This window comes from Rhinopithecus bieti, unplaced genomic scaffold (genome assembly GCF_001698545.2).
Source record: "Rhinopithecus bieti isolate Rb0 unplaced genomic scaffold, ASM169854v2 scaffold_42219, whole genome shotgun sequence".
Taxonomy (NCBI): Eukaryota; Metazoa; Chordata; class Mammalia; order Primates; family Cercopithecidae; genus Rhinopithecus; species Rhinopithecus bieti.
In genome coordinates this window covers 1,539,461-1,556,948 of record NW_016817843.1, presented here as the reverse complement: position 1 = coordinate 1,556,948, position 17,488 = coordinate 1,539,461, and the positions used below count along the sequence as shown (strand labels likewise).

The window sequence follows — 17,488 nt, the reverse complement described above, 5'->3', positions numbered from 1 at the left end:
ATCTGACATCAAAGTCATATCATATACCAGTTTAGAGGCTACCTGCTCGAGACTCCCCAAACACTCCTCACCTTCTGGGATGTGAGAGGCTTGTCCCCCTGAACCATCCCTGTCCCTAGCCCACAGCTGTGACATCTCCTATTCAGGAACCTGGCCAGACCCTTGGACTCTTCCACCTGGTGTTGTACACATGGGACTGGGTGGTGTGCAAGCTTCTGGCCCAGCATAGCTACATTTAGAAATGCAAGCCTGTGGATAACATTTCAATGAAGTCTTGTAACTGTAGTTTGGAGGTCCTTTTTCTGTTGTTAGAGATAGCAGCTGAGCGCATGGGAGAAGAAAAATTTCAAAAGCAACTCTTGACTGTGTCTCAATCTTTGTTCAAAAAATAGTACAAGAATAAACCATCTTAGAAACCATCTTGATGTAGGGCTTGATCATTGAACTAGTGACACACTTCTGGCTCCGTCTCATACCAGGGCAAATACAAAGAAGATTTAAATAAAATATGTGTGACGAAATCTCACCAGCAGCTTGACATGTAATTAGATAATGAAACTTTCTTACAGCTTCTCTACCTCTTAAGTTTTAGCTTGAATGATCTTCCCCACCCTACCTCACACCCCTCTCCACCCCACCCCACTCAGCTGTGGCCAGTGTTTTCTCTCTTTGGTCACCTGGAGGGCGTCACCCTGTAGTGAATTCATCAGAAACAAAAGGCCATGGAATCCATGACAACTCAAGCATTTTCCTAAACTCTCCACGGCCAGGTATTGTCCTTACCAATCTCCCATGTGGTCAAAACAAATTTATATTGTGGAACAGTCCCAAACATCACCTCTGTGTTCTCTGACTCATTTATTCCAGTGTATCCAACCCAGACAGGAAGAGAGCCAGCCATCCCCTCCTAGAAGGAAGTGGGCTGTATCATGCTCAGGGAGAAGTCAGGCGGGCAGGAAGGAGCAATTGCTTTTATTTTTCCAGTTATATTACCAGGTTATGTATTTGAGATATGATTTCTTCTCAAAAGGGAAGTAACTCAGGCAGAATCCATGCTTTTAACAATGGATCCTTGGTCTAGAAGGATCTGCGTGGGGTTTAAGGCCCTCCTGTGGCTCTCTGATGAGAAGGCAGGCAGGCATGTCACAGAGGAAAAGGCAGGTAAGAACAACGTGCTGGGTCATGGGAGGAGACTCCACTTCCTATGCTACATGCGCAGAGGCATGACTAGCCCCCCGCGCGACTAGAACGGCCTCATTCATAGCAAGCCTGGCTATAAAAATGCAGAAGTGCTGATAGTCATCCGACACACACTGCCAGCTTTTCTCTCCCCAGCAGTTCAAACTCACAAGGCCATTTGCACAGCGTTTTGGAAAGCCACCCATCCCCTGAATGAAAAAGGTTTAAGAAAGTTAGTGCATAATCTAAGGGAAGGGCCTCAAAGCAGAAAAAAAAAAAAATGTGATGGCAGCAGGTTGAGTTTTGTGGCTGCTCTTCTGTGCTATTCCATGGGGCACCGTGCAACGCCGCCCTAGAAGCCTGGGTGCACCGGCGAGAGGGCGGGAACAGGCGGGAGGATCCACGCAGTCAGTGCCCGAAGCTGAGCCTTCGGGGAAGAGAAATGAGGTCAGATCTCCACACCCCGGTGCTCCTGTGTACCCTCAGAAGTCATAGGGGGATACAAAAATGGTGACCTTGGACACGTGGTTGGCCTGGAAGGAGCGGTCCAGGTATTCCGACATGTCGACGTCCACCTCCAGCGTCTGAGGCCCCGCCAGGGTCTGCACGAGGATGAGCTCCCCAGTCTGCCGGTCTGAGCGCTGCATCACAAAGTGGCCGCGGCTGTTGCCACCCACGATCCCAAAGCGCAGGCTGTTGGGCCCAGCTCGGCCGGGGGCAGAGGCTGTCGCCATGCGGAAGAGTGTGATGGGCGTCTTCAGGTTGGAAGGCAGAGAGAGGTAATGGAAGGAGATGGTCTTGGGCAGATGGCGGCAGGGCCTGCTGTCCATAGGGCAGGGGTTCCGCTCACACTGGCTGGAGCAGAGAGGCAAAATGGGGGCAGTCAGCCTTGGGGAGTCTCATGAGGGGCTGCTTTGACCCGGCTCCCCACCTGCCCTCTTGCAGAGGCCACCTAGATGACCTTTCCCAGCGAGGCGTCCTTCACCCAGGAGCTATGGAGCTGCAGGCGAGTGAATGTAGCTGGTGTCAGGCATGGCAAAGGAAGGGCTGCTGCTTCTGTTCCTGCTCATTGGTGCTCCCTGCCCACCTGTGTACGTGTGTATGTGTGTGCATATATATTTATTTATGCTATTACTATCATTTTTACAGAAAAATAAAGCCTGGGAATATTAAATAACGATGGCAATGCTGATATTCAAACCAGGTACCATTTCTCCATGGGCTGCAACCTCCCTCAGTAATGGTAGGACCTCAGCAGTTAGTCAGCAACATCGTGTAATGTGGTGCTTCCCACACAGTATATGGTGAACTTCCTAAACACAGCAGCATGTGTTTTATTTATTTATTTATTTTAGACAGAGTCTCACTCTGTCACCCAGGCTGGAGGGCGGTGGTGTGATCTCGGCTCTCTGCAACCTCCGCCTCCCAGGTTCAAGTGATTCTCAGCCTCCTGGGTAGCTGGGATTAAAGATGCCCGCCATCACGCCCAGTTAATTTTTGTATTTTTAGTAGAGACGGGGTTTCACCATGCTGGCCAGGCTGGTCTTGAACTCCTGACCTCAAGTGATCTACCCGCCTCGGCCTCCCAAAGTGCTGGGATTACAGGCATGAGCCACCGCGCCCGGCCATCACTGTATTCTTAAAGCAGGAAGCCCTGTTTTCCTTAATCATTTGGAAACAGGCTCTTGTGGAAATGCTTTTGATGTTTCTCTATCTTGTTAAACATAAAAGACAAATGCAATCGAGTATATTTGGTGATTCTGTAGCATCATGATTATGCAGGTCAAATGTCACATCCAGCTGTTGGTCGAATGCCCCAGAGGCCATAATAGACAGGTTCCCCATCCCTTCACCAAGTGACTCCATGAGGAAGGTTCTGATGTCTTCACTCTCTCTAAAAACTGCCATGCTTCAGTGCCACTAACTTTCTTGCTGCTTCTAATCTGCTTCACCTCAACAGCAATTCAAATAATTAAGTTACCTTCCATGGCTGTTACTTCATTTTAAAGACAATGCTAGGGCTCTTGTGATCTCTTTTTGAGAGGAAAATGTATGTGCTTTGTGATAGTTGTAGTTATTCCCCTTAAAGGTCCATCTCCCAACTTAAAAAAAAAAAAAAAAAAAAAAAAAAGCTCTACTTGCTGTTTAAGAGTTGCAGTTACTAGATGTAGAATTGTCCAGTACTATTGGAAAAGCAGAGGGATATAATGCAGGCTGCATGTGATATGCAGTGTAACTCAAGGGAGTCTACAGTTCCTGGCTATGTGAATGCTGTCACCTCCCAAATCCATGTGATCTATACCTGTCTCCTGGGCTGCTATGGGTTTATCAGGGTAATGTCACCAACAGCTTCTTCCCTCCAGTGGCCTGCCCTGGATTTGCCATTCTGGGGTGGCAGCAACCCCATCATCCTCTATGTAGTAGGAGAGCACTCAGTACATTAGTCCCATAGGGAATGGGGTTCTTATTTCTCCAGAGCAGCAATGCATTAAATGCAACCACTGAGGGGAAACGGAAATTCAGAGAAGCCAGCCTCCCAGCCTCCGGCCTCTCATCTTTCTATGGCATAACTGTACCTTCTCCCAAGAACCTCTAGGAGGCATCCAGCCCAGCCACACTTGGAGGCCTGGGTGAGGGTGTGCATGCCCTAGAGATACTCACAATGGAGACGTCTTCACATAGGTCACATTGCCGCTGCCCTCAGGGCACTCAGGGCTGACACACTGGAAGCTTCCACCGGTGTTGATGCACGTGGTCCCCTGGGGGCACACCGGCTGCAGGCCCACACATTCATCCACATCTGAGATATGGGACATACAATGGGTGAGAGTCTCCCTGACCTTCGCTCCATTGCAGACAGAACCACATGAGATGCCCTGCAGGCCCTGTAATGTGGTGCTCCCTGCTCCTGGCACTCATTCTTAAAGCAGAAAGCCTGCCTTCCTTGACTGTGTGGAATCAAGGCCCTGAGGAAATGCCAGGGAGCACCCCTCCCTGGGATCCTGTCCGCCTTCCCTGGGGTATGACAGGTGGCAGGGGTAGTGGAAAGCACCAGGGGAGTGTTACTGGTCACAACACTTCTCTCAGACCTGTCTGCTTCTCAGCCCAAATGCCCCATTACCCTCCATGGCTGCTATTTTTCATCTATATATATACATATATATTTAAAAAAATTTTTTTTTACATTATAATCTTCCAGAAAGTCTCCCTCCCCAGCCTCACCCCATGCCGAATGTAGACACCTCAATATCATGATTTGTATGAGTTCTCTGCTCCCTTTGCAGACATCCAGAGAGTCTCTCCAGCTGGAGGCCATCCTTCCCAACCCCGAGCAACCCTAGGTGGCCCTTCGTGAGCACTGTGGGAGGGAGGGAGGTAGTGTGGGTGGCTATCTGGATGCCTTCTCCTGCTCCAGCCCCAGGTCACCCACTCCTCAGAGCCCTGCAGCAGGGCCCCAATGGGATGTCACCGGAGAGGCACCCCTCCCCTCACATTCCCACGTCAGCCCGTGGAGGAGCCCTCTGCCCTCTCTTCTCCCATTCTCCCTTGGTGGGTCAGAGCTGTTGCCTGGAGCCAGTGGGGCTCCCCTCTGTGTCCTGTTTCCATGGGGGGAGTCCAGCTGAGGAGGTGGGCCTGTTCACCCTCCTAGTGTGAGGTATGCCTGCAGGAGCAGAGCCAGTCCTCCCCTCAAAAGGCCCACTGCAGCACGGTGGTTTGAGGGTCAAGGGTCAGGATGATGCAGCTTGGGCTTCAGGCCTGAGATGTGTGCTCTGACTCAGCTCCTGTGGAGATTCAGCATGTTTACATCAACTGGCATCTGTATTTTCCCTAAGTGGAGGTGGGGAAACACAGGAGGCTTCCTGTTAGGCACCCAGTGTCTCTGGGACTTGTCCTGTAGTGACGATGGTGACTGCTGCCAGGGTTCTCAGCCTCTCTGTTCTACAACCAACCCACTCTGCACACATCCTTCTTGCCCTCTTAGGTGCCTCCCACCCCTGCCCCAGACATTCCTTGTCAACTTAAGATGTTCTTTCCCACTCTGCCAGGAATCAGCCTCAGAAACCTCAACCCGGTCCTCCAGGAAGCCACTGCTGATGGACAGGATTCAGCACTGGGGTGAAACCTGAGCCAGTTATTTTCCATCTGCACCCCTGCCCCCCAACCCACTCTCTGCACCTGAGAGGCTGACTGGTTTTCAGCTGGGGTTGACAAATGATAGTGACCCAGCCTGAGGAGTCCTGACCTGCCTGGATTTGGTTCTGATGGTGGCTGTGTCCTTGATGGCCACTATCTATCAGGCTCTGGTAAGCCCCCTCACTTCCTGTACCCCTCAAGCCAGGGGTAGTGATGCCTCTGACTCCTGTCCCTCCCTGGGTACTCCGCCTCCCTTGTCCTCAGCTACCATCAAACAAGGCTGGTGCTGTAGACATAAGTGCCTGTAAGGTGCTGCCCCTTTCAGAGGTGGACTTACAGGTGGCCACACAGGGTCATGGAGCCTCATGGGTTCCTCCAGATTACATGACATGGGTGACCACCTGGCCACTCTGCCTTTAGGTCCAGCCCTAGCTGAAGGCATTGTTGAGTGGGTGGAAGTGACCAGACCTTGAAAAAAAAAAAAAAAAAAAAACCCAGTTACTGGAATAAAGTTGGAAAAGACTACTTGCCAGGATGGTTAAGGAATTCATTTTCCTATTTATGTAGATGATGATGTGGCCTGACCTTTGAGAAGCCTTTTGGTTGGTGGCTTTTAAAAAATCGAATGTATCTGAAGCTGTGACTCTCCTAACCACCTCACTCCCGATTGTGAGGTCCTGAGGGTTCACCACAGCAGCAGGTGGCTGGGCGCAGGCGGCACTCTGTAGCCTCACTCACCCTCACAGCTCTTCCCGTCGGCCAGGGTTAGGTATCCGCTGGGGCAGGTGCAACGGTAAGAACCCGGGGTGTTCACGCAGGTGTGCATGCAGAGCCGGGGGCGTCCCTCCTGCCCGTAGAGCTCACACTCGTTCACATCTGTGGACAGAAGTACTCACTGTGACTCCACGAGCCATGCAGCAGGTGTTGCCTGCTGTGACCCAGAACAGTCATGCCTCAATTCCTGGAAGCAATGGCAGCTGCAGTTAAGTGGCTGGGCCTCCGGCAGCTGCCATGCCCTACCCCCAGCAGAGCACTCGCAAGAGGAGCAGGTGTACTTCCCTTTCCCCTAAGCCGAGGGCCCAGAGGGCTAAAAGGAGGAGTGAGAGGGAGTTGATGTGCTAGGCCCTAGAAGGGCATCTCTGTCTTAGGCTGAAGACACCTGGGGAGACCCTGTAGAGGCTGGCAAATCAAGCCTATTCCCAGAAAGCAAGGATGGGTTAACAGCCCCATGTTAACTCTCTTTATCTTTGGGAATGGAATAAGAGGGCCTCCTTTCTGCTGCTGTAAAATGAGGCTATTGGTTGGTGCTAACCAACTGACCAGATCTCAGATTTGAACTCCTGCTTTGCGTTGTTTGGGGAGAGAACTCTGGTAATCAGGAGAGCACAGCATAACTGAGCCGTCAGGAAAGCTAAGCCCAGAGAGGACCAAGGAATGAGTCCCACACCCCTACCCAGCTCCAGGCCCTCTCTACCAACACAACGACTTAAGTTCCTCCTTGCCACCTGTAGATGTGATTCCAGCCAGGACGGAGGGGAGAGGGTCTGAAGCGCCTCCTGAAACAAGCGCGTGTGGCTTGGGCATAGGCTGGACCAGGTTCTGAGGTGGGGCGAGCCCTGATTTCTATGAATTACCAGCCTTCTAACAATCGTTAGGTCAGTACTTACCTATAATGCAAAGTGGCCAGGCCTTCTGAGACCGCGCCCAGGAAGCCACCCGTGTCGGCAGGAGGGCGGTGGGTGAGAGCCCCTTCCCCGCCCCATGTCCTCCCGCTGCTGTCCCCAGTGTCCTGGCGGAGCCCGCGCCTACCCTCGCAGACGCTGTCGCCCGCAGCGCCGCTCAGGTGGAATCCGGCCTCGCAGCTGCAGTGCTGAGCCCGCTCCACCTGCGCACAGCGCGGCGCGCGGCTGAAGGCAGAGTCGCCGGCCACGCTGCCTTCGGGGGCGGCTGCGGGGAGAAGACACGCTCAGTGCCGGGCCCTGGCGCACCTGCCGTGGGCCCAACCTTGGGTAGGGGCCGGGAGCAGAACCAAGACGGAGGTACGGCCCCTTCTCAAAGAGCTTACTCTGGAGTAGGGAAAGGAAAGACAAGTAATTAACCACAAACCCAGACGACCCGTCCAGGGCCCACCCAAAGGGGACGCAGGACAGGAAGCGCACTCGAATAGAATGGTGCATGAAAATGCAGGCCACCAAGCTGCACCTCGAGAAAGACAGCTAGGGCAAGTCCACGTTTTCACTTAAAAATACTTGAACATCCCGGCCGGGCGCGGTGGCTCAAGCCTGTAATCCCAGCACTTTGGGAGGCCGAGACGGGTGGATCACGAGGTCAGGAGATCGAGACCATCCTGGTCTACACGGTGAAACGCCGTCTCTACTAAAAAATACAAAAAACTAGCCGGGCGAGATGGCGGGCGCCTGTAGTCCCAGCTACTCGGGAGGCTGAGGCAGGAGAATGGCGTAAACCCGGGAGGCGGAGCTTGCAGTGAACCGAGATTGCACCACTGCACTCCAGCCTTGGGCGACAGAGCGAGACTCCGTCTCAAAAAAAAAAAAAAAAAAACTTGAACACCCCAAAATTCTAACAGTGATCACTCGAGTTTAAAACCGTGGGCCACTATTTTTTGTTTCTTTTTGTGTGTATTTTTTGTTTATTTTATTATTTTTAATTTTAGGTTTGAAGACCTTCAACGTGTGAAGGTTACATAGATAAATACGTGTCACAGGGGATTGTTGTATACATCACCCAGGTGTTAAGCCCAGGACCCAATAGTTACCTTTTCTGCTCCTCTCCCTCCTCCCCTACCCCTCAAGTAGACCCCAGTGTCTGTTGTTTCCTTCTTTGTGTTCATAAGTTCTTATCCTTTAGCTCCCACTTATTAAGTGAGAACATGCAGTGTTTGGTTTTCTGTTTCTATGTTAGTTTGCTAAGGATGGTAGCCTCCAGCCCCATCCATGTTTCCACAAAAGACATGATCTCGTTCTTTTTTGTGGCTGCATAATATTCCATGGTGTATATGTACCACATTTTCTTTCTTTTTTTTTTTTTGAGACGGAGTCTCGCTCTGTTGCCCAGGCTGGAGTGCAGTGGCGCGATCTCGGTTCACTGCAAGCTCCACCTCCAGGGTTCACACCATTCTCCTGCCTCAGCCGCTGGAGTAGCTGGGATTACAGGTGCCCGACACCATGCCCAGCTAATTTTTTAATATGTTTTTTAGTAGAGACGGGGTTTCACCGTGTTAGCCAGGATCGTCTCGATCTCTTGACCTTGTGATCCGCCCTCCTTGGTCTCCCAAAGTGCTGGAATTACAGGCGTGAGCCACCGCGCCTGGCTCCATGTACCACATTTTCTTTATCCAGTCTGTTATTGAGGAGCATTTAGGTTGGTTCCATGTCTTTGCTATTTGCTGCAATGAATATTCGAATGCATGTGTCTTTATGGTAGAATGTTTAATGTTGTTCTGGGTATATACCCAGTAACAGGATTGCTGGGTCAAGTGGTAGTTTTGCTTTTAGCTTTTTGAGGAGTCACCATACTGCTTTCCACAATGGTTGAACTAATTTACACGCCCACCAACAGTGTATAAGGGTTTCCTTTTCTCCACAACCTCTCCAGGATCTGTTACTTTTTGACTTTTTAATAATAGCCATTCTGACTGGTGAGAGGTGGTATCTCACACCAGATAGTTTTGATTTGCATTTCTTTAATCATCAGCGATATGGAGCTTTTTTTCATATGCTTGTTGGCTGGATGTAGGTTTTCTTTTGAGAGGTGTCTGTTCATGTACGTTGCCCACTTTTTAAATGGGGTGGTTTGTTTTCTCTTGTAAATTTAAGTTCCTTATAGGTGCTGGATATTAGACCTTTGTCAGATGCAGAGTTTGCAAATATTTTCTCCCATTCTGTGGGTTGTCTGTTTACTCCTTTGATAGTTTCTTTTGCTGTGCAGAAGCTCTTAAGTTTAATTAGATTCTATTTGTCAATTTTTGTTTTTGTTGCAATTGCTTTTGGTATCTTTGTCATGAAATCTTTTCCTATTCCTCTGTCAGGAGGGTATTGCCTACGTTGTCTTCCAGGGTTTTGGTAGTTTTGGGTTTTACATTTAACTCTTTAATCCATTTTGAGTTGATTTGTGTCTATGGTGTAAGAAGTGGTTCAGCTTCAGCCTTCTGTATATGGCTAGCTAGTTATCCCAGCACCATTTATTGAATAGGAGTCTTTTCCCCATTCTTGTTTTTGTCAGCTTTGTCAAAGATCAGATGGTCATAGATGTGTGGCCTTATTTCTGTGCTCTCTATTCTGTTCCATTGGTCTATGTGCCTGTTTTTGTTCCAGTACCATGCTGTTTTGGTCACTGTAGCCTTGCGGTATAGTTTGAAGTTGGGTAATGTAATTCCTTTAGCTTTGTTCTTTTTGCTTAGGATTGCCTTGGGTATTTGGGATCTTTTTGGGTTCCATATGCATGTTAAAATAATTTTTTCTAGTTCTGTGAAGAATGTCTTTGGTAGTTTGATAGGAATAGCTTTGAATCTATAAATTGTTTTGGGCAGTGTAGCCATTTTAATGATATTGATTATTTGTATCCATAAGCATGGAATGTTTTTTCATTTGTCTGTGTCTTCTCTGATATTTTTGAGCCATGTTTTGTAATTCTCATTGTAGAGATCTTTCACCTCCCTAGTTAGCTGTATTCCTAGGTATTTTAGTTTTGTGTGTGTGGCAATTGTGAATAGGATTGTCTTTCTGATTTGACTCTCAGTTTGGTTGTTGGTGGTATACAGGAATGCTAGTGATTTTTCTACATTGATTTTGTATCCTGCAACTTTGCTGAAGTTTTTATCAGCTGAAGGAACTTTTGGGCCGGGACTATGGGATTTTCTAGATATAGAATCATGTCATCTGCAAACAGAGATAGTTTGACTTCCTCTCTTCCTATTTGGATGCCCTTTATTTCTTTCTCTTGCCTGATTGCTCTGGCCAGGACTTCCAATACGCTTCCAATACTATGCTGAATAGAAGTGGTGAGAGAGGGCATCCCTGTCTTTTGCCAGTTTTCAAGGGGAATGCTTCCAGCTTTTGCCCATTCAGTATGATGTTGGCTGTGAGTTTGTCATAGATGGCTCTTATTATTTTGAGGTCTGTTCCTTCAATATGTAGTTTGTTGAGAGTTTTTTAACATGAAGGGATGTTGAATTTCATCAAAAGCCTTTTTGCATCAATAGAGATAATCATGTGGTTTTGCTTTTAGTTCTGTTTATGTGATGAATCACATTTATTGATATTTATATGTTGAATCAACCTTGTATCCTGGGGAGGAAGCCTACTTGATCATGGTAGATTAGCTTTTTGATGTGCTGCTGGATTTGGTTTGCAAGTATTTTGTTGAGGAGTTTTGTATCAATGTTCATCAAGGATATTGGCCTGCAGTTTTCTTTTTTTGTTGTGTCTCTGCCAGGTTTTGGTATAGAGATGACTCTGGCCTCATAGGATGAGTTGGGGAGAAGTCCCTCCTCCTCAATTTTTTGGAATACTTTCTGTAGGAACGGTACCAGCTCTTCTTTGTACATCTGGTAGAATTTGGCTGTGAATCCATCAGGTCCTGGGCTTTTTTTGGTTGGTAGACTATTTATGACCAATTCAATTTCAGAACTCGTTATTGGTCTGTTCATGGACCACCATGTTTTGTTCTTGGTTTTTTTTGTTTGTTTGTTTTCTTTTCTTTTCTTTTTGTATTTCTTCTACTTTTCTAAAGTGTTCACATTTTTGATTTTTACCAAGAACATAAATTTCTCCTTCCTTCCTTCCTTCCTTCCTTCCTTCCTTCCCTCCCTCCCTCCCTCCCTCCCTCCTTCCTTCCTTCCTTCCTTCCTTCCTTCCTTCCTTCCTTCCTTCAGTCTGGCTGTGTCATCCAACCTGGAGTGCAGCGGCACAATCTCGGCTCACTGCCTTTGTCTCCCAGGTTCAAGGGATTCTCCTGCCTCAGCCTCTGAGTAGCTGGGATTACAGGCGCGTGTCATCACACCCTGCTTTTTTTTTTTTTTTTTTTTTAGTAGAGATGGGGTTTCACCACGTTGGCCAGGCTGGTCTCAAACTCCTAACCTCAAATGATCCACCCACCTCAGCCTCCCAAAGTGCTGGGATTACAGAAATGAGCCATCATGCTTGGCCAAATTATATTTCTAATCAGGAAAAAATGTTACTTTTCTGAAAGTTTTTCAAGGATTGGTGAGAATCAAACACAAGCGGACAAATCCTGCATGATTCTACTTAGATGAGGTCCCTAGAGCAGTCAGACTCACAGAGACAGAAAGAAGAATGAATGGTGATTACCAGGGGCTGTGGGGAGGGCAGTGGGGAGTTGTCCCATCATGGGTACAGAAGCTCAGTTTTGCAAGACAAAAAGAATTCCGGAGGTGGATGGTGGTGATGGTTGCACGACAATGTGAATGTGATTAATGCCACTGAGCTGTACAGCTAAAAACGATTAAACTGGTAAATTTTATGTTACATATATTTTATCATAGTAAAAAACAGGGTGAATGGATTTTTTAAAAAGGAACTGGAGGGATGCCGAAAGGCATGGGCCAGCTGATGGGAAGGAAGGTGTCAGGCTGGGGGACAAGGTGAGCAAGAGCCTAGGTGTGTGATGGCTGTTCATGGAGACTATGAGGATAGGAGCTGGCTTTGGATGTGCCTGCTTGCTTCCCCTCCTTCCCATTCCTGGGGAAGATTCTGGTCATGGGGACACTTTATAACAGGCCCCCCTGGACCTGAGCAACAATTATCTAAAGATGCTTGGGCGGGCATGGTGGCTCACACATGTAATCCCAGCACTTTGGAAGGGCAAGGCAGGCAGATCACTTGAAGTCAGGAATTCGAGACCAGCCTGGCCAACATGGTGAAACTCCATCTCTACTGAAAATACAAAAATTAGCCAGGAGTGGTGGCAGACACCTGTAATCCCAGCTACTCGGAAGGCTGAGGCAGGAGAATCACTTGAACCCAGGAGGCGGAGGTTGCAGTGAGCTGAGATGGTGCTACTGCACTCCAGCCTGGGCAACAGAGTAAGACTCCATCTCAAAAAAAAAAAAAAAAAAAAAAAAAAAATCCCACAGTGGGAGGAAACCCTAAGGAGTGGGGTTTCGAACATTCAGTGACCAGGACTGGCATATTTAGGGTGAAAGGGAACCTATTTCTTTTTCCCTCTTGTTTGTAAACAAGGGGAGGGGCCGTGAGGTATCCAAGAAGGCCCTGTCTCTGACCTCAGTTTCCATAGAAAGCGGTCCCAGGGACAGGAGCTATAAGGGGCCACTGAGCTCGGGAGGACAGCCTCATTCTGAGAAAGCGCCTGGCCAGCTGACTCAGCTGAACTGAATCAAGGCACATGAAGCAGCAAATCTCTTGGCACACTATTTAAACCTGACCCTGGGCTGGGTCCAGTGCCAGGATCACAAGTGTTGATAAAGCTCTTGTCCACTGGACACTGCACTGGCTCAAATGTCCTTTCCCCCCACAGATATTTCATACAGAAATAAAGACAAACAGACATCACACACCAGATTTTCTGGCGAAGGAATAGGACATCTTTGGGGCTGAATGAAATCTTGGTTGCAGCATGGTGCGGGAACCCCTGTCCATCCTTCGCAGATTCCTTATCATTGGATTTTCTTGCCATATGCAAAACCTGGCATCACATGACTTCTTAGACCTTCTGGGTCGAGATATGTTGAGACTCAAGATGTGAATAATAATCTCAAAACCAGTCAAATGTATAGTTATCCAGCTCTCAAAATACTTGGACCTGCATCAATAGCTGCTAATTTTGCAGGATGTGATGGGAACACTGGAAAGAAAAGGTGGTTCTGCTGGCAGAAGAAACGCTGACCAAGCAAAGGTGGAAACCATGAAACTTCTTGGGCCACATGCCCAATCTAGGGGATTTTTAGGTTGGGAGTCCGCTCTTGCACTCGTGTTTTCTACTATAAGAAGGATCAGAACTCTGGTTGCATCAAAGAGCTAAGCTCTGTCAAGTGACCACCTTAGAAAACGAGAGGGATGTGAAACAGAGAGGAAAAGCTACATCTTTGAGACGGGGACCGAGCTCCCTACATGTCCGCATTTGGTGACCTATGCCTAGGCTCCTCCTCTCCCCACAGCAGGATGTCCTCACCGAACCCCACGGTGGCTACGTACCAGTCTGGGCCTGATGCTGACAGCGGTTCCCGGTTCTTCCTGGAGGACAAATGCATCTGTACTGGTTGACTCCTTCTACACACGTACCACCATTTTGACAAGGCTGGCTGGAGCATTCACTGATATCTAGGAAGATAAGTAATTTTCAAATATAAGGATGTGAGTTCTAGGTCTAAAACAAATACAATAAAAAAAAACGATGAAGGGGTAACTTCCTTTACATTGTAGGATAACTCCCACTTTCTACCTGACCCCACCCACTCTTTCCACCCTCTGCACCTGCAAGAGCTGCCAGGGGGCCGATGGGGCTGATATGCAGCCCTGTTGCATCTCCATTCAGCAGGCCCCGCACCCAGGCACACACTGCCCACCTGGGGCTCTGCGTGCAGGAGCTGGCCTATGACCTGGTCATACTCCGCCCACAGGCACCATTTTCTAATTCGCAAAGGTGCAGTGTAGACAGCTGTAGCCAGACAGAGGTGGCATCTGCCCACACTGCCTTTGAGTCAGGCCCTGCAACCCAAGAACCCTTTGCTCCATCAGCCAGCACCTGGGAGAAACACTTTTAAACAGGAACAAAATTCAATGCAGTTATAAAGGGGAGGGCTGGCCCACTGGAATGTCCAGGGTTGGGGAAAACGAATTCTCCAAATTCCCACCCAGAAGCCTTACTGTGCTTGACCAGGTAAGAGTTTTTTGACATTTCTTTAACATTGGTAAAGGGAGATGTTCCTTGCTCATCTACACAACATTTCTGTGGAAAAGGTCTTTGGAGAGAGAGACTGTTATTTTAAAAAGCTCAAAAGACTTTTCTTCTCTGAGTGGTAGGCTTACAGGCGATTTTTCTTTGCTTTTTTATAATTTTTTGTATTCTTTCCTTTTCCCATAATAATCACATATACATTTTTTAATTAGAAAAAAATGATTCTTTTAAAACCTAGAGGCCACATGTTAGCTGGGCATGGTGGTGGGTGCCTGTAATCCCAGCTACTTGGGAGGCTGAGGCAGGAGAATCGCTTGAACCCGGGAGGCGGAAGTTGCAGTGAACCGAGATCGCGCCACTGCACTCCAGCCTGGGTGACAGAATGAGATTCCGTCTCAAAAACAAAAGACCAACCAACCAACCAAACAAACAAAACCCCATAGGCCACATGTGCTTGTTATGAATTCCCTAAGCCCAGTTTTAGTGCACAGAGATAGGCCATTTCCATCAGAGAGAGGCTTGTCAGTTCACTGACTTGACCATATCACCTTCAGAAAGGAAACAGAAAACACTTCCTTGTTGGCCTAAACGCAGCCTTTCCTGCGTGTCTATCAAGAGGAAGAAACAGGTGCTTTGCTCCTAATGAGAACGACAGACTTGTTTGGGGTGGAATGGGAGGGACTTAGGCTTCCCTTAAGCCTCCTGGAGTTTGCGATGTCATTAGACTCTTACACAGTTTCTATTTGTTGCAAAAAGACAGACTGCCCGAATGCCACTCATCCCTACAGAAGGAGCCATTTCAGTTTCTCAGTAACCTCAGCCTGGTTGCACTGTCCCTCATACAGCCTGTTTGCAGATGACTGGTTTCCAGGAATGTGTCTGAAATGACTGTACACAAATGCTTGGGGTTGCTTAGAGCTAGGGGTTGCTGTTTCTTTCCATTGTCCACCTCCATCGTTGCCCACCAACATAGTCTGGAAGTGGGCAGATCACGAGGCCGTGAAGTTGTGGGCAGAGAGCCAGAAAATGTGAACACCAGTATCTTGTAGCTTGGCCCCAGTAGGGCCAGTGCAGTGGTCTTTCCTTTGCTGCCCGCCAGAAGAAGGCACTGAGCCTGACCTGTACCTGAACCGTGTGGATGGGGGTTGGGGATCATCGGCGCAGCAGAGAAACGCACAGGTGTCCCAGGACCGTGCACTCTGTCTGCCTCTCTGGATCCACCCAGCATATTTGTTTCTAGACAGGCTGCATTCAGACTGTCTTTATCTCTTATCATGATATGCAGTCAGAGGCATCCAATGGCCTGATGTCCAGCCCGGCACCCCCTCTGTGTCCTGATTGAAGTACAGTTGTCATCACACCCATGTGTGTCCCAGGCTGTGGCATTCAGTCAAGTGCATGGCACGGGCTGGCAAGCCAAAGCCCAGATGACAATCCTGCTTTCATCTGCTGTTTCGTGAGCACTTACTGTTTTCATGAAGCCTAGCTAAGGATCGTATATGTGTGACCGAACTTTTTGCTTTTATTTCTAATTCCTTCCTGACTTTTTTCTTTTATTTCTAATTCCTTCCTGGGTTCTGTCAACTCATTTCCAGTTTTCCATTTTTCCAGTCACCTCATTTTTTAGTGTTTTGTCATTTTTATCTAAACTGTTCTTTCCTTGCTTTTATCCTTTAAACATTTCTTTTGCCTGTGATACTCTAGGTTATAGTTTTTATCTGTTTTGTGGGCATGTCTTTCCGGCGTTCCTTTATTGCCTGTAGAAATTTTACTCTTTTTTCTTGTAATAGCTTCAATGGGATTTGTCAAGAATCCTTTCCATTACTCATAATTAAGTGAAATAAGTTTTCCCATATAGTTTTGCTAACTTCATGACTCTGAAATTCTCACTTCTGTTGTTTTTCCAATGTGACCAAACACAGGGCCTCGCACTTTCTCAGCTTTGCCTCCTTCACACTTTTGTCTGGACGACCATCTCTTTCATTTGCACCTATTTTCCTTGTTGTGCCCAGTTTGGACTCTCCTCCCCTTAAAGTCTCCTTAATATTAAGACTTTGCCCTGGAAAATTTTGGAGGTTCCTATGGGGGCAGGCAGTCCCAGCAACTGAAACTTCCTATTGAAAAGATGAACTTAGGGCCAGGCGCGGTCGCTCCTGTAATCCCAACATTTTGGGAGGTTGAGCTCCCAACCTCAACCTCACTTGAGCTCAGGAGTTCAAGACCAGCCTGGCCAACATGGCAAAACCTCATCTCTACTAAAAATACAAAAAATTAGCCAGGCATGGTGGTGGGCACCTGTAGTCCCAGCTAGTTGGGAGGCTGAGGCAGGAGAATCGCTTGAACCCAGGAGGCAGAGGTTGCATGAGCCAAGATGGCGCCACTGCACTCCAGCCTGGGTGACACAGTGAGACTCTGCCTCAAAAAAAAAAAGAAAAGAAAAGAAAAGTGAATTCTATACCTGAGAAAACTGACCCAGAAAGACTGGCACTGAGACAGATCCTAATCAAATGACTGAATTTTAAAGAAAAAAATAAATATTTTGGGGCGTTTAGGCAAAAAGACCAATATAATAGCACAACAGCATCAGTTTAAAACAGACGACACAGAGTGACATATTTAAGGTACTCAAGAATAGAAAAATGTGAGATAGGTATTTGATATCCAATGAAACTAACAACCAGTAAAAAAGCTGCACACTTTTTGAAAGTGGGAAAACTCAGGAAATTGCTCTAACTAGACACATCAGAATGAGGATGTCAGTGACACTCGCTGAGGCAGAAGAGACGTTGTCAACCAATTCTAAGTTATAAAACTGATTTGGACCCTGATTCAAAGAAAGTATTTAAAAAGTGTGAGACAATTGGGGGAATTTTTACTCTAATTAGATATTGATGATATTAAGGAATTTGCTGTGTTAATCACTGGATTTTAGGTACATAAGTTCATTCTACTATTCTCTATAGTTCGGTGTGTTTGAAGCTTTCCATAGTGAAAAAATATTTTAAGATGCTTAACTTGGCATTATTTGTAATTATGAAACCTGGAAACAATAGAGAGGTCATTCAATAAAGCCTAGAATAGCCCTTACGAGGAAGCGTTTCCTAATCATAAAGAGTTAGGTTGAGAAAGAAGAGGTAGGCCAGGCGCAGTGGCTCAAGTCTGTAATCCCAGCACTTTGGGAGGCTGAGACGGGCGGATCACGAGGTCAGGAGATCGAGACCATCCTGGCTAACACAGTGAAACCCCGTCTCTACTAAAAAATACAAAAAACTAGCCGGGC

General features: G+C 47.6%; 1 protein-coding gene across 2 annotated transcripts in view; it reads right to left on the bottom strand.

The window, feature by feature from the left end:
* Positions 1-953: 953 nt before the first annotated feature.
* The window catches only part of FBLN7 (fibulin 7), a 48,259-nt gene continuing 31,724 nt past the window's right edge, over positions 954-17,488 (bottom strand). The window contains exons 4-8 of one of the 2 annotated variants that reach the window (XM_017856221.1): positions 13,506-13,631; positions 7,123-7,260; positions 6,052-6,189; positions 3,841-3,979; positions 954-2,034 (exon numbers count right to left, since the gene is read on the bottom strand). In XM_017856221.1, the coding sequence (XP_017711710.1) occupies positions 1,662-2,034; positions 3,841-3,979; positions 6,052-6,189; positions 7,123-7,260; positions 13,506-13,631 (914 nt within the window). In that variant the 3' untranslated portion in view covers positions 954-1,661. The remainder of the gene's footprint in view (positions 2,035-3,840; positions 3,980-6,051; positions 6,190-7,122; positions 7,261-13,505; positions 13,632-17,488) is intronic. The other variant, XM_017856222.1, reaches the window with a different exon arrangement.